This window comes from Pleurodeles waltl, chromosome 8 (genome assembly GCF_031143425.1).
Source record: "Pleurodeles waltl isolate 20211129_DDA chromosome 8, aPleWal1.hap1.20221129, whole genome shotgun sequence".
Taxonomy (NCBI): Eukaryota; Metazoa; Chordata; class Amphibia; order Caudata; family Salamandridae; genus Pleurodeles; species Pleurodeles waltl.
Genome location: NC_090447.1, coordinates 872,068,098 through 872,085,926, shown reverse-complemented (window position 1 = coordinate 872,085,926; position 17,829 = coordinate 872,068,098). Strand labels below are relative to the sequence as shown.

General features: G+C 42.3%; 1 protein-coding gene across 1 annotated transcript in view; it reads left to right on the top strand.

Moving 5' to 3' along the window:
- WWC3 (WWC family member 3) overlaps positions 1 to 17,829 on the top strand; it is a 404,774-nt gene that overhangs the window by 320,709 nt on the left and 66,236 nt on the right. Inside the window, exon 12 of the mRNA XM_069205154.1 lies at positions 13,057 to 13,177. Coding sequence (XP_069061255.1) covers positions 13,057 to 13,177 — 121 coding nt within the window. The remainder of the gene's footprint in view (positions 1 to 13,056; positions 13,178 to 17,829) is intronic.

The window sequence follows — 17,829 nt, the reverse complement described above, 5'->3', positions numbered from 1 at the left end:
CCGATTCAAAATGTAGTGCCACAGTGAGCAACACAGTGATATTGGATCAATGCGGAAACATCCAGTACAACTCAAGTACAAATGTACTTAGACATGGCCAACACAGCACACTACAGGCGACTTGTTATGTAGTAGTTATTAAAATGTGATACTGTCTAATGCCAGCCCACTGACCAGCAGACTTGCCAGAACTATCCCATGTTAGCAGGGACTGCACTGGGGTGAAGAGAACACTATTTTAAGTAATAATTTAGTGGGTGGTGCCTAGTCACTAGGCGACTGACCACAGAAGATGAAAAACAAATTCTGAATGTCCAAAAGCAAGAAATAAAGGGTGACCATCTTCAGGCAATGGAATTTCTTACAGCCTTACAGATTAGTAAATTGCAACGCGCTGGGTATATTAAGAGGCAATTCTGCTGTGTATCTGAATTCCATGCTCTTGTCCCTGTAATTTAGAGTTCTGGATGTGGTAAGATGGCTCAGTGAGTTTAAAATTCACCACTGACATTTGATGCGATGTGTAGGCCATAGGTTTAAATCCTTACTCAGCCTTCCATCCTATGAGGACTGTTAATGAAGTGTTCTACTGTTTAGTAGTAGTCTGAACTGTTGCTTGAAGCTCTTAGAAATGCATAAAGCGTGATGTGATATACTATTTAAAACAAGTTATTGGAAAATGTATTCAATACTACGTTAATATTTTGCTGCATTTACATAGTCTTAGGCGTTTGTTAGTTTGCTGAGATAACGTGCTAAGCCTTCCAATTTGTACTTTGTTGCCTTGTATGAGATTTAAGTTTACGTATCAGAGGCCATCACAAAAAAACATGGAAATATTTAAAACCTTGAGTTTTATCTGTTAACAGTGGTTGTGGTTTACAGCCTGCGAGCTTTCTCAGATGTACTGATTGTTCAGTAGCGCCTGCCTTTTAAAACCCATTTCACACCAGTGAATCACTCTGCATGGTGCACATCATAGAAGAGTCAAGCTAAGAAAAAGATGGTTTCAGTATTTGGCCTTGGTTGGTAATCATAACGTCGAAGATCATTAGCATGTTGTTGGAAAAGAGCATACAGTATGAATGACCTTGGAGAGACGCAAAGGTGTATGTTGAAAAGTTGTGACTGTAGGAAAGACAAGGAAATCACAAAAGATAGAGATCCAAGTCAGCCACTTGTGATAGCCTATAGACCAGCTGGAGTCAAGAAGGATAGATTGGTCTGCAGTTGTTAAGGCAGCAGAGACCTGATAGCTCCAAGATGAGAGTTGAAAGCCAGCAAAATATTATCCTATTGTGTAATAAAAGATTTTGTTTGATGTATATGTAGACTTGCAACGTCCTTGAATGAAATAGATAAAGAACATGTTTAACCATTTCATGGCTTTGCAGCTAGGGTGTGACCAGGATGCTAAATGTTACCGGAAACGTGCATGGATTTTAAGAGCCATACATAACAAGCATTGGCAATGCAAATGGGTTCAACTTATAAATGAAAGTACCTTTTTAGTTATTGATGGGTTTAGGCACTCACTAAGTCATCATACATGCACTATGTCTCTCAATGACTCATTCTTACACATCAACTATTGCATACAATCTCCACAATATAAAACATAAATCAAAAGAAAAGTAGAACAAAAAAAAAATTCTGTTAATCGCTTACTTCTAGCAATAGAAGAATATTCAAAAGGAGTGTTGTTGATTTGGTAGATTTCAGTTACTGAATACTTCTGGTTCTAATGAAAAGGGGTTTAGAGTGGTGCTTTTGATGCTTACGTGGAAGGTTGCTGGGGGAAACTGCTGTTGTCAGTCCCTACTTGTTGATTTTTTTTTTATTTGGAGACTTCATACAGTGTGCAAGAAGCAATAACAAAAAAGGGAAAATTTACACCCTATTAACATGACATCATACAAATAATTTGGTAAACTAAAGGCAAATGAATAATTATCACAAAGCCAATATTTTCTCAAATCCCAAAGCCCGAAGTTTCCCATAGGCTACAGAACTTCTTAAGAGACCTAGATCTGAGTGCATATCGGTATTCGGATTCTTTGATTTTCTGCATTTTAGAGAGCCCATGTGCGTATGTAGGAACCAAGTCAGATCACCAGTTTTACAAAGTTAAAGATCTGGCTACCAATACATATGTGAAAAGTCTTTTTTCAACCTGATAGAAACATTGATACTTGGAGAATATCCAAGGACAGCAGTATAGCTATCTATTCCACTATCTAACCCTAAAGTGCGAGAGCAGTGCACCTGGATTTCTGTCCAAAAGGAGGCAACTCGTGGATACCCCCAGACAATGTGAGTCTAATTGGCTCCGTTCTCAGCCAGACATCTGTAGCATCTGCCAGGAATCTGAGGGTTAATTCTGTGCAGGAATGCCAGAGTTCTGTAAAACTGCATTCTACGAAAGGTAGCACCTTGTAGCAGTGAAATATTAAGCTAGTTTACCCTATTCCACATATCCTCTGAAAATACAAGGCCTTCCTTTGACTGCCATCTATCTTGTACTTTAATTACTATGTATTAGCCTTCTGACCCTCAGAAAAGCGATCCAGAAGCTAATAGATCTTCGAGAAGTGGTCTTTATCCAATCTTCGGCCAATTCTAAGCTTGCATGAATATACTAAAATTTCTAATAGAATGTTCTATTTCTGGCCATGTTTTCCAATCTCCAACGTTTAAAAATTCAGAAACTTTGATATCCTTTCTAGTTCCACCTGGCTGAGATGTTCTTATCCAGAAGTGGATGATTTCCAACCCAGATAACGGCTAAGCGGGTTATACCATTGAAGAACGGAATGGTGTAATGCTTGAACATTTGTTCCTTACATTTGAGAAGCCACACTAGGGATTTATACTTGACTTTTTGGGAGATTTTGTGATATGCAGAAGATTGACAATCTTGTACTTCGAAAATATCTGATTATTAAAGAAGTTGTCTACGCTTGTCTTACCGTGAGCTTTTTTTCTTTAAAAACCTGCTGGAAACTGGCAAAATAATATACTTTGAGGTCTGGCAAAGCCACACCCCCTTTTCTTTTTTGGAGCTTGATAGAGCACTTCAATAACACGCCTAGGTGTTTTATTTACCCATATAGAAGTCAAAAATAATCCTTCTAATATCTTAAACTTAATCTGAAGGGCACACGGAACTGTGGAAAATAGCAAAAAAAAAATAATGGAAGGACTGAAGTTTTAAATAATGCTACCCGACCCATTATGGTGAGTTGCAAATCGGTCCATCGGAAAAACAAGGCTTTTATCTTGTAAATCAGAGGAACATAGTTCAAGGCAAATAAATCATTCACATTTTCAGTCACATATATTCCTAAATATCTTTTAGGGCGATGATTCTCTAATGGGTGGACTTTTGTTGGCAAAGAATCTTGTGCACCATTACTTAACAAAATTTCTGTTTTTAACTTTTGTTTTATTATACCCGCCCACCTCTTAGAAGTCCTAAAATATTTTGGAAAATCCTGATCTAAATTTGCTCATCTGGCTTTAAAAATAGCGCTATGTCATCTGCATACAATTTAATAGGAGTCATTCCACTTATTGGGGATTTGATTACTTTGTTAGTGTGTATCTCTATAACTGAAGGCTCTATGAATAGTGCAAAAAGAATCTGAGACAGAGGACATCCCTGCTGTGTACCCTTTAAAATCATACAGAACCCTATATTAAGTGAGTTAATAACAATCTGGGCTGTAGCGCCTTCGTACAAACGCAATATGCTCTGAATCTGCTGCTCAGGGAACCCAAACATCCTGCTGGATGGCAAAAAGACTGCCTCAGGACGATAGATCTAATGCTTTTTCCACATCTAATAAAAAGATATGGGCCAGGATCTGGTTCTGTGAGATGTAATCCAGTGCCACAATTAAAAAAATTGTATTGAAGTTGTCTCACAGGAATAACTCTGCACTGGTTAGATGTATAATCAACACCAGAATTTTACTCATCTGATTAGCCAGCACTTTCACTATAATTTTATAATCTGTATTTAACAAACTAACAGGTCTATAAGAATTCACATCCTCTTTATTTGAATCTTTTTTTAAAACAAACGCACCACTACCGCAGTGCAAAAAGAGGCCGGGACTACACCCCACTCTAATATATAATTGGCCCGTGAAACCAGTTAAGAATTCAAAGCTGTTGCAAATTTCTTTAAAAACCTCAGGTGGTAGCCCATCTTCACCACATGATTTTCCCATTTGGTAGTGACTTTACCACCCCCTCTATTTCTTCAAGGGTGACTGTGGCTAGCAGAGCCTGTGCTTGAGTCTCACCCAGCTTCGGAAGAGACAGCCTTGATAGAAAGCTTTTAATTCTATCCACACCACCCTAAAATGCTTTGTAGTGCCTGAGAAACTTTGCATGAATCTGAGCAGGCTTGGTCAACCTGGTTTTACTTTCACGGTGAAATAGGCTGGTAACCTTATCCTGCATCTTCCGCTCATGCATCTGCCTGGCCGATCCGCACACTGCTGATGCGTTCTCCCCCGTCTCGCCCCCTGGAAGTGCGTGTCAAAGCCTGCTGCAGGTCAGAGCAGGAAGATGCCGGAGCTGGAGCGGCACAGATTTGGCATGGTGGCAACCAGAGAGATCCTCGGGCCAGGACAGAGCCTTGGTATTGCTCATTGAGCTGCTAAGTGGATTGTTGACATACTAGCAGCAACCCCCCAAACCCCTCTTCAGCGTTCCGGACCCCCGTGAACAGGTGAAGTGAGTGCAGCACACCACAAGGAGTTTGGGTGAGTCGTGACTCACCCTGCGCTCACTTAAAGATACAGGGCAACTGCACAGTAGTTGAAGAGCGAGTGGGGAGGACGGCTGTGCATTTAACATCGTACAAGAAATTATGTGCTTTTTAAATAAGCATTGCAACTGAGTTGGAGCTACTGTTGGAAAGACTGTGATTATTCCTGGAGATGCCTAGGCCTCACCCTTTTCATTTAAATTGAGGGATTTTGAAAGTTTTTCCATAGCCAGCTATATGGCACTGAGGCTCTCTTTAGCTGCAAATAGACTGTTGAAAAGCTGAAACATTTATACATGTCAGACTATTGGCACTCATTGATAAATCTTTGCCTCCAGATTCAGCTAGTTCATTAGTGATTGTATGCACATTTCAACGTAAGGGGACTGTTTCAATTGCATCTGCTCAATCAGTGACGCCGCAGAAGCTAAAACGCAGAGGGGACTCCACGAAGCCAGCCATCTCTCGGGGAAACTGGAGCTCTCAGCAGGGGATGGAATTGGAAGTTAGATATTGCCTCGAAGTACAGCTGAGCGGCACAAGCAGGATTTCAGTGGGGCCTATGGTCAGATGGGAAGGGGAGAGTGACAACGAACAGGACAATGTGGACCTGTCACTAACTGATGTACCCTCAGAGATACCTTTACCTGACTTTGGTATGCTGGCTCCAGTTATGCAGTGCCCTCTATTTTTAAAGCCATCCAAGAGTCCTATGCAAAGTGAGGACTGAACACACATTACAGATGGGGGACGAGGGGTGTGAGTAAAAGTCTAACAATCTTGTCTCCTGAGAGGCTACCACCTGTTAGTGCATCACCAGTTGGGTGTCCGAGTATGGGGGTAACTGCGGCCCCACAGGAAAGTATGCAACCCTCACCATCGCTCGTGACTTCCCCTAAGGAAAATTCAAACTCCCGGGATGAGCCTGAGCAGTCCACCAGAAAGATGCTTGAGCGAATTCTAGCCAAAATCAAAGACTTGAAAGGTACGCAGGCACAAGAAATAGTGGTTCTTCATAATCGCTTGGCCAAAAACGAGAAGGTGATATGCCAACTCCCCAGTAGGTAAAGAGGCAGAAGATAGAATCTCCAATTTGGAAGACAAGATGGGGAGTCACTCGGCTGAGAAAAAGCAAGCATTTGCTAGAGGATAGGCTTCAGGATTTGGAAAATTATGATAGGCACTCTAGTCTCAGGATCACTGGGGTACCAGAAGGGGTCGAGAGCAAAGCATCAGTTTTTCAGCAGTCGAAACTTAAAGTTCAGATGAATGACCAGTATCACTTAGCTGATATTGGGTTGGTGCGGGCCTTATAGGAAAACCTATTTAAGCTAACCTGAATTAGTTCGAATTGTAACTGAGACTGTGATTTGTGGTGTGATGAAAAACTTGGTATAAGTGTAAATGGAACTTGTCGCTTCCTGTGCCCAGGTGGAAGGGCACAATTTGAGCTTCTACCACTATATATATAGTAGGTGTTCCGGGAAGGGGGGGTTTGCGGCCTGAGATACCGATGGTTTTTCTGGGAGGGTAGAGTGTGTTAGGATACAGAGCCATGGCACCCAGGGTAAAAGAGGTGGTCCCCAGGGGCCAGTGGGTTGGTGCCTCGGTTAGGTGGGAAGGGGTTGGTATGGGATGGGCTGAAGGGGTCTATGGCATTGGAAAAAATGGGTGAGTTCTTTACAATTTTGGTCTCTTTCTTTCAGAGAGGCACATTTGAAATCATGGGACAATGGAGGCAGTAGAGAAGTATAATATTCAAGGATGGAAACGTAGCATATAATGGTTATGTAGCTAACGTAGCACAGTGCGCTTTAAGGTGAGGGCATTTCAGCCGCTACTGAACAGCACTTTTAAGAATAGTTTGCTAGCTCTATACAATGCACTTTATGGCAAACCTTTAATGAGGTGTCTGCAATTTAGCAATAGTAGTAATAAACTAAAGTGTCCCAGTATAATGTTTACATATCGCACTCACAGCATTTTCTCATTCTCCATGCACCCTCACTGCTTCAGGTAGGCGAAGCATTTTATTGTTTGAGGGAGAACTGTGTGGAGGGGCTACAGTCAGGGTTCTGGCATTTATTAAAAGTTGCCAACAGCAGTTAGTAAGCACTAATGTGGCTTATCTGGTAAAGTTAATCCGAATGGCACAATGATACTCCCAGAAGGTAGTACCTTCTGTGTATCACCACATTTAATGCTAATGGCCTGAATAATAAACGTAAAGCCCAGGCAATTGAGGATTGGATAAAAAACCACTCTCCTGATGTGGGTTTTATCAAGGAGATGAATTTACAAAATCAAAAGGTATCCAAGCATAAAACCGTTGAGAAGTGGGCCATCAGTGTATATTGTCTGCTCGTGCCGAACACAGGGGGTGCCCATCTACGTGAATACTTTTTTTTCTTTCAGGTTTCCTTTTCTCAAATAGATAAAGAGTGTCACTGGGCCCTAAATAACGGTCTGATTAATAACTGCAGATTGAGCATAGCCACAATCAACGCCCCCATTGTTGATCATCCTGCTGCAATTCTCAAACTCCCTCAAACTCTGGTAACTATTCCTGGGTTTGGCATTATCGGGGGCGATTTTAATTGCTTATTAAATCCAGTCTTGGATTCCACATCATCCACACATAGGCAGAATAAGCCAAAGGTGGCAAAATCCATATTTAAAGGTATGGAAATTCTGGGCCTCACTGATCTGTGGCGCAACAAGCATGCAATGAAACGCTTATATTCGTGTGTTTTGGGGGAAGTCTAATTCTGCAGCCAGATTAGATTACTTCTTGTCCTTTTTCAAGTTCCATTTAGGTAATTACGTTCAAACTCCAAGTAGTTGTTCTGATCATTCCTTGATAGAGATGGAGATTCTTGGGATAAAGGTTGAGAGGCCCATACTGAGGTGGCATTTGGATAAAAGTAACCTTGAAAACGAAGAATGGTGCAGGCAAATAAATAGTGAGACTTCTAGTTGCAGATTTCTAACCTTAAAATTTTCCCCCGGGCGTTGGGCGGAATCCGAAGATTTTTTTCTTTCAGCAAAACCCTTGCGCGTCGGTCGGTAGGTGGCGTCGGTTGACTCCGTGGGGGTCAATGGCATTGTAGTCACTGTGATGATGTCAGGAGTAGTACATAGACACTGCCTCTGCGCAGTGACGTCAGTTCTTTTCTTTCAGTGCCCTGCGCTTATCCGGAGAGAGCTACCCTGGTCTCTTGTTGACCAATTTCGACCCTTTGTCGTTTTGGTGAGTTTTTGTGCGTCAAGAAGTCCCCGAAAACTGGGTTCAAGCCGCGCGAGGGCTGTCACTGCATGATGTCGATGATGGATCCGCATTGGGTTTGTTTGTGGTGCACCCCCAAGTAGGGAATCAAAGCGGCTGGAACAATTTGGGAAGAAGATGTTTTCTTCTTCCAGTCTCTCGCTGCAGTCTGTCAACACTGCATGCCTTTTTTTGCCGCTATGCCCACTCTCTGTGGGATACGGTTGTGCAACGTCTGCCGCAGATACTGAAGGAGGGCCTGTGCTATTGTTTCCCAAGCTGTCACAGAAGGGAGAGATGCAGCGAAGTTCACAATCCAATGTGGCCTGGACATGACTGACTCTCTAGGCAGATTGGTTGTGATGACAGAGGCCTTGAGGCGCCATGCCTGATTGCGTACTTCTGGTTTTTCAGGGAATGTCCGACAGTCTCTTATGGACATGCCCTTTGATGGCTCCCGTCTCTTTGGAGATAAGGCAGATTTGGCTTTATAGAGGTTCAAGGACACCCGCGCTACAGCTTGGTCCTTTGGCCTTCCCACTGCCCCTTGCCCCTAACAGTCCACCTTTCGCCCCTTTCGTGGTCATGGAAGGGGCTCCCTGTCGCGTCCCCATCCCAGCCACTGTGCCACCCATGCTGTTCAGTGGCTGCGTGACCGGGGATGTGGAATCCCATGAGGGCATGGGACAGGGAACCAGAAGTCTGCCCAGTCCACCCCTCCCCCGCTGCAGCCTCCAAACCCTCCTAGTCCGTCCCCTCACTCCGATCCAGTTGGCGGCAGGATTTGCCATCACCTGCCCCAGTCGGAATTCATCACTACGGACAGGTGGGTTTTGTAGACAGTTCGAAGGGGCTACTCCCCACCTTCGAATCTGCCCCACCAGCCATGCCTCCATCAGTCAGCCATCTTCCGGAGGATCATTTGGCACTTCTTCGCCAGGAAGTCGCAGCTCTCTTGGCCAAGGGAGTCATAGAGAAGGTCCCTGTGCCAGAAGTAGGTCGTAGTTGTTATCCTGCTACTTTCTGGTGCCGAAAATGGACAATGGCTTACATCCTATCCTAGACCTTCGGGACTACAATTACTTCCTCAAGAAGAAGAAATTCAGAATGCTCACCCTGGCTCTTGTCTTGTCTGCCTTAGTCCCAGGAGACTGAATGGTAGTGTTGGACTTGCAGGACGCTTATTTCCACATTCCCATTCTGCCTACCCACAGACGTTACCTGCGATTCGTGGTAGGTCACAAGCACTATCAGTTTACCGTGCTCCCCTTCGGCCTTACCAGCACCTCTCGGGTGTTCACAAAAGTGATTGCGGTGGTTGCAGCTCATCCACGCAGGTTAGGGATTTCAGTCTTCCCCTACCTCGACAACTGGCTGTTGAAGGTGGACTCGCTCCAGAAAGTTACCTCTCACCTTCAGACGAACGGCGAGCCTCCTGCACATCTGGTTTCACTATCAAAATGCCGGAGTCACGACTGACTCCCTTTCAGATGCACCCTTTTTAATCGGAGCTGTTCTGGACACAGTGCAGTTTCGAGCTTATCTTCCTGAAAAGCGAGTCCAAGATATTCAGGCTATAATTCAGATCTTTCAGCCTCTGTCTTGGGTTTTGGCGAGACTGACCCTGAAGCTTCTGGGCCTCATGGCCTCCTGCATCCTGCTAGTAACTCATGCCAGATGGCATATGCGGGCTCTGCAGTGGGACTTGAAGTTCCAGTGAATGCAGCATCAGGGAAATCTCTCCAACATGGTCCAGATCTCGGGTGGGGGGACTTCGAAAGACCTGCAGTGGTGGCTTTCAAATCTGCATTGGGTCCACGGCAGATCCCGCTCCCTTCCCCAGCCAGATCGATCCATTGTGACTGTCACTTCTTGGTTGGGGCGGCCACATGGGAGAGGCTGAGATCATAGGCCTCTGGTCTCCGGCGGAGTCTGGGCTTCATTTCATTCTTCTGGAGCTCTGGGCGATCAGGCTTGCGTTGAAAGCATTTTTCCCTCTCTCAAAGTGAAAGTAGTGCAAGTGTCACGGACAACACTACCGCCATGTGGTACTGTACCAAACAGGGTGGAGCAGGGTCCTGGACCCTTTGTCAGGAGGCATTAGGACTCTGGACATGGCTGGAACATCAGGACATTACTTTGGTGGTTCAACATCTGGCTGGCTCTCTGAACCCCAGATCTGACGAACTCAGCCATTGATGCATAGCCGATAACGAATGGCATCTCCATCCGGAGGTGGCGCAAGTTCTCTTTTGGCAGTGGGGAGAGCCTTGGTTAGATCTCAAGTAGATCAGGGGCGACCGGCCCCAGGTTATGTTGGTGCCTCCGGACTGGGCACGGAGAGTTTGGTGTCCAGAGCTATTGCGCATGGCCACCCTTTCTCCAGTCAGACTGCCTCTTCGGGAGGATCTTCTTTCGCAGCAGCAGGGGACAGTTCTCCACCCGAAACTGTCCAATCTCAGCCTTCATATGTGGAGATTGAGCGGCAGCAGTTGACAGCTTTTGACCTTCTACCCTAAGTCTGTGACGTTATCTTGGCAGCCAGGCGTTCCTCCACCAAACCAGTATACGCTTGTCGTTGCCATAAATTTGTGGCATGGTGTACCAACAAATCTGTTGATCCCCTCTCTGCTCCTCTTTCTGAGGTTCTTTTGTTCATTCTTTCTTTAGCCCACCAGGGCTCTGCTTTGGGCACCCTTAAAGGGTATTTATTGGGTATTTTGGCCTTTCTTAGGTTACCTGATCATCCCTCACTCTTTAAGTCTCCTATTGTCAATCGATTCCTTGAAGGTCTCACCCATTTATTTTTTCCTACTCCATTTATCATGCCTCAGTGGGACCTCAATCTTGTCCTTACTTACTTAATGTGTACTTCCTTTGAGCCGATGCACAATTGCCCTCTACGGCTCCTTACTTTCAAGACTCTTTCTTGTTGCCATCACTTCTGCTCGCAGAGTCAGAGAGCTTCAAGCTCTTTCTTCAAAGCCCCCATAGTTGTCTGTGCACCCTGACAAAGTGGTGTTGTGCACTAAGGCTTCCTTCCTTCCCAAAGTTGTTACACCTTTTCATGTATGCCAGTCCATCACTTTGCCTACTTTTTATGCACCCCCACATCCTTCTCATGAGGAGGAAAGACTCCACCGTCTGGACCCAAAAGGAGCATTGGCGTTTTATCTCAATCGTACTAAAGATTTCCAGGTGGACGATCAACTCTTCATTGAATATGTGGGTGTGAAGAAAGGGAAAGCGGTGCAAACACGTACCTTCTCTCAATGTATACTTCTTTGCATCAAGATGTGATACGCTTTGGTCAAAAAGCAACCCCCTTAGGGCTTGCGCGCTCATTCCATCAGAGCAACTGCTGCTTCCACTGCGTTAGCACTCGGAGTTCCTATCCTGAATATCTGCCAGGCAGCTACTTGGGTATCCCTGCACACGTTTGCTAAACATTACTGCCTGGACAGTCGGGTCTGTCGGGATGGCTACTTTGATCGTTCGGTCCTGCAGGACTTTCTTGCATGATCTGGGTTCGCAGCCCAGCTCCGAGGATGACATTGCTTGGGTATCTATTCTAAGGTAAGGAATCTGCAACTAGAAGTCTCTATCAGATGTACAAGTTTCTTACCTTTGGTAACAAACTACCTTGTAGACACACATTCTAGTTGCAGATTCCTTACCGGACCACCCATTCTCCCCACTTGCGAACTGATTTCTAGAGTCAGTGATTTCCCATTAAGGACCTTAGCTCTGGCGCGCCAATCTCAGTGTTATTAGTGGCTCTGCACTTTGGCGTGGAAAGTCATTAAAAGACCTGCAGTCACTGTGCTTGAGGTGGCTTCTATGTACTACTCCTGACGTAAGTAACTTGTACGTCGGCTCCGCCAGTGAGGATTGTGTTTGGGAAACATTTAAGGCTGCTATACAGGTCAAATAACCTTGCAAAGTATCAGGTTTAGAAGGGCCTTAGCTGCTCGCTTGAAAGGCTTGGAGACTGCTTTCCAACCTGCAAATTTGGCATATTCCCATAATAAGAATATAACCAACAAGGTGGCACTTAAGCAATTGAGAGTGAATATGCAGGAGTATTATTATGAATGCGGCTTTACAGCAAATGCTGCCTATCGTCAAAAGATGTATGAGGAGAGCAAATGTGCTGGACGATTTTTAGCTTTTTTTTTATTTTTTAAAACAATAGTTTTTTTTATAGTTCAACAAAAATCTGATATGTTTTGTTGTCATACATTGAATTTGGCATTGTCTGACTCAATGCCCCCTTTTCATTGCAGCTCACTGACCAAATATAACTGATTTAAGCTCTGCACATATGCAGTGAGACATGTTATAGAACCGAGTACCTACACAATCAAGCACCTTGTTTAAATATTTTCAAATAATTTAGGTAGGCTAACAAAACCTATCAGTCAACACTTAAAGCTATAAAAATACCTTATTGTGAGAAACGACCCTCACGTCTGCCCCCACTTTGATAAATACATAAAGCACGCTAGCACTGTCATTAATTAGGTGAACTACTCCCAGCTAAAATTGCCCCAGACAGCTTTTGTTTTACCTTTACCTTATCACTTTTATCAAGCAAAATTCTGGAGACCTCAACATACAGGTGTTGGGGTGGGAATATATAATATAAAAATTATTGGAGAATGTGGAGGCTAGGACATTGATATGAGAAGATGGCAGCAACCAGGTAATTCGATCTTATTGCTTCGAATTACTTTCTCCTAGATGGAAAAATATAGCTCTATTCTCGTGTTGTGCCTTCCCTGCTATGAAATAACGAGTTAAGGGGCAAAAATGTTCCTTGGTGTACGCTTGGATTTTGTTCACCTTAGTGTGCACTTTATGCATCATTCACCCTTTAAACCTGTGATAGCTGAAACATCTGGGGGGTTTGCAATCCTAGCTTACTCATTGCGGAAACATATAGTCATTCATCACTGTACATGTTACACAATGTGCTAATATTGTTTTTTGTTCTTCCATAAACATATAGCGGTGACTCTTCGTGAAGACAGTGCCAGAAGGTCAGAGAGGAGAGCGAGGCGAGTTTCTGCGGGTCTTTCAGATGATTCGCTTGCTAGTGACAGTGGTGTTTTTGAACCATTAATGAAGAGGTATGCAGTCTGCTTTGCTTGTCTTTCTATTGCTGCTCTAGCAGTTATATATATAATTTACATGCTTCGTAAGTTAAGTCCAGTGGTTTTCGAAAGATTTCTATTTTCTAAAGGTAAATAACCATGGTTATTGCAGATAAAAATTCTACAAAATACTAGAGTGAGCGAGCAAATAAGGTTTGTGGTCCTTCTGCATTTAAGGGTATTGCATGCATATAATGAAACAAGGATGTTCTTGTTCGGTCAGCTAAAATGGTGACAACTTGCAAATTGTGTACATCTACAGACATAGACATAGGAGGATATGAGTAATGGAAGAGCATGGCCCTGAAAGTGACGTATGACGATGCAGTAAATGCCCTCTTAGGCTCAATAGTGCCACATAGTCACACAACATTTTTAAGTGTGTTCCTTTTCCCAGAAAGGTGTAAAATAGTGACCTTTTTCCATGCTTTGGGGGACCATTGCGATTGGTTTGACTATTCAGTTTTATACTAAAAGAGCTGTTGTGAGGGATGTGGGTACTAACTGGATACTAATGTTCTGTTCCTTTTCAGAAGTTGCTCAGATTTCAAGGAGCTGCAGTACTAGTCCAGAATATATCTTCTGTGGGAAAAGAGTTAACAAATACATAACAGTGACACACATTCAAAAGCACCCGAAATACACACCCATATACAAACACCATAGACATATATATATCTATTAACTGAGAAAAACAAAGGTTAACTTGTAATTAGGTTTAGCTTTGTTTATAATATTTTAACATATGTTAAACGACCTTAGAAATTCACGTTAAAAAAAACAATATGAGTACTGTAATGGTTAGAAATAAAAAAACAAAAAATACTGAAGGTGTGGCTAAGGCCACAGTCATAACTTGCTGAACAGTCATGCAAGCGATAACTTGTACATCAATTGCAATGTTCATGACCTCACGCTTAATTAAACAGATACAAAAGTTGAGATGAGATTACATATCACATTACCCTTACCACTTTGACAGAGATGACTATGAATCCATTATCAGTTATAGGTTTCATTAAGTGTTGTTGGAGTACATTTAGCTTTTAAGTGTTATATTGGCATAAATAGTGTGGCTTCCAAGCCTGGAAGAGGTGCCGGGCTAGGGAAACACACAAGATAAGTGTGTTAACTTACGGGCGTAGACCCACACTTTCATGTGATTTGGAGGGAAATGTTTTGGGATTTTCGAGACCATACACCTCGGCAATAGTCGCAGCTTCAGAGAAGGTGTGCGCACCATAAATACACAAGAACCTCTGCAACTGTGCAGGGGTGTGGAATTCCTATCACCCCATGCCTAGAGCATATTGTTTGGGGTCAGGTACAACAAGGTTTCATGTTTATTTTGACCTTGGGACAAGCAGGACCAACCCCCTGCAGCACATGCCCTTTGGCTGCAGTTCACAGTAGCACATTATGGGGCAAGGAAGGGAATTGTCTGCAGTTGAGGTAATACTTGTGTCCATATGCTAATGCTGCTCGAGCTTGTATTTTTGTTTCATTAATGCAAAGCCTTTATTATTAGCGCAAGAGCTCTAAATAGTTGTAAGCTTGGACTGCTCTACTGACAGTGGCTCTCAAAAAAAAAAGTAAGCACACGTTTACAAAGTTTAACAATTAGGCTATATGTAACGTTACCCGAATGCTCTCTGAATAGATGCAAATATTTGCATAACCTTGAAAGCAAGATTGTTGATTCTTTGCTTTTAAAATAATATGCTCCCAAAAAATGCAACTAGGAAAAAAAACGTTTTGTTAAATTACTGTAGAATTTTAGGTACCATTTCTTTGAAGAAGCACCAGTGAAACATTTTGATGCATGCTAGTATTTCCAAAAAATATTCATAATGGAAAATCAGTGAAACCAGTTTCAATAAGATTATGATAAACATGAAAATAAACAAGCATAGGCAAAGCAGGTAGGTCCGATGTTGGTGGTCAGTGTTTTTTTTTTTCAATGCATGTGTTATTTTGACATGACTTTTGTAAACCCTTTTTAGTGTGGGAGCTGCTGGGCCCTCAATATTGTAACAAACATTGTCAAAAAGCAAAAATATATTTTGTTCTCAGAAAGCACATATTTCCTCAGTAGTTTCTGGCACCGAACAATGCTACTTTGTGTGCCTATATGCTCCTTGTGAAAGAGCAGATTGCTGTCACTCACAATGAAACGAGTGGTAGATGGATAAAGAGAAAGATACATTTTTTTTTTATTAAAAGAGTCTTGGTTAACGCCAGACTTAAGTAGGAGCCCAATTGTTAAAGGGAGTCAGGAAAGTGCACTCATGCTATATATCTTTCCATTAGTGCAGATTTACATATTTCATGAATTCACATGTATTTACAGAAGTAGACAAGGAAATCGTACTCCTCGTAAAATATTTGTGAACTGCATTTTAGCACAAGCAAATATGCACAAGAAAATATGTTGTGTATAGTTGTTCACTTTCCCTTTACCACTTTTTCCCAAACCTGGAAGAAGTTTCTTCTTCACTTTTCAAGAGTACATTTTCAACCTTTCCAGTTTTGGAAAATATTAGGTTAAAGCTTTTGAAAACCCATAAAACATGCAAGGTAGTAGGTTTGCACAGACTCAAAAATTGCATTCCAACCCTAGAACGTTTGCTTACCGCTGCCTCTAGCCCCATATGTAGATCTGCAGAAAGGTAGCAAAATAAGGAAATTGCTAGTATTCATGTCCTGCTATAGTATTAGCAGTGGCATAATCAGAGAGGCTATTATCAGAGCTCTTAGGCACCCAAGGAACAAGGAGATTTTTTTTTCAGGACAAGTAGATTTATGAAGGAGCATGTCCTGTGGACAAGAAGATAATTTATTAAATTCTACACCCCTGAACTGTGGCCTGGGAAGTGGCGTCTTCTGGTCAGGCAGCATGTTTCCTCTCATCTAGGAGGGCTGTCCTGTGCTCGCTTCCTCTTCATGCAGCCCCAGCTTCTGCTGTTTGTCAACACATCTGCCAGTTGATTCAGGGGAGAGCTGTCCATCTTTCTGCTTTGTAGGGGCTTTTGAAACATGACAAGATACCACTCGGCAAAATGAAGATTGCACTCTTTCTGCTGCCAGATGTCTCATTAAATCGTGCATTGTTGCAGACATCAGGTAAACCAAATTAAATCATAGTTTAGCCAACTCAGTCATCCTTCAGGGGTCTATACATTCAGTGGCATCATGTTGAGCAACAGTGACTCTTGAAGCATTCAATTAAATGTACTTACAGCGGTCACAAGCCATATGTCAAAACAATTATTTCCTTATACTCCTGAATACCTGATGTCATCTTTAATTTACCACTTTCATTGTAAGCCCCTCCCAGACGTGGCTGTATTTCATATTGCAGCATAAATCCCCTTGCACATTAAAATGAGGCAGGCCACACTCTATCTACATGGTCAGCCGTGTATCCAAACTGTAAAACCTTTTGTCCTACTATGCTGTATAACAGTAACATTTTACTTTGCTGTACATTGCCACTTCAAGCCAAACATATTAGCATTGTCTTTGTTAGATTTTGACATTCTATTCTTTCATTTCTGTTGTAATTCAGCATTCTAGTTATGCATTTATTGTGCTACTTTTTAGATCTTTTCAGTTACTGCAGATTCTGCAATTAAAACAGTTTTTTGATAACTTTGGCTGAGTTTCAGTGAAATTTAACTGTAGTAAATCAAGTTTTTTTGTTTTAATTATTATTGCTTACCGTACCTCCCGCAGGAAGTATTGTGTTACTACAACCCAAGCACCTTAGAAGTTGGTGGTCGGTCAATATATATTGCCTATATAAGACTTTTTTTCTGAGTTGTAGTTTGGGATCTTTTTTATTTTCCTTTTAGTCACCTTAGCAGTTTAAGGGTAGTCTTCACAGTACCCTGTTGAAGCGATTAAGGAGAACACAACATTGGCATCCTTTTACGTTTTGAAAGTTACATATATTTAAAAGGAAGTGCAAAACAAAATGGGTGTAAGACTGCAGTAATGTAAAAAACAAAAATAGCATTTGACAGTTTTAAAAATAAAATAAAGTATTATAGATTACATTATTCACATCTGAGTAAGGTTAAACATCTTAGGCAATATAGAGCCGATTTAGTTTTTCTAACCCCCCCAGTCATGCCAAGAGTTTCTACATATAATCCCCACCACCCACCCACCGGCCCAACCAAGTGGCAATAAAGTGAGTGAAAATATGTAAACTTTTTCAACTGCATTTCTGTGAAAAATATTATTAACGTTAAAATTAAACTACTGATACTGAATGTAAACATTAAGGAACCAGTTAGCTAGAGTATTCTTCTGGAACACAGCGTGTGTACTTTTGGAAAATTGCTAGATTATTCCTTACTCTGCATCCCTTTGTAATGACATACAGATAAAAAACATCTTGCATATAATTCACCCAGGGTTAACAATCTGCTTCCCCAATTTAGATTGCAAAGGTGTGATCTACTTTGTTCCTGTAGCAGGTCTTTCATCACTTCTGTTGTGTCATTCTTGTTTGCATTATACATCTTCCTCATTGTTTCCCTGTTTGTAAGGGAATACCCTCTTAAACCTTTGGATTTGTTTCCCTTTGCTTATAGGACAAATAATAGTTTACGTTAAGTTAT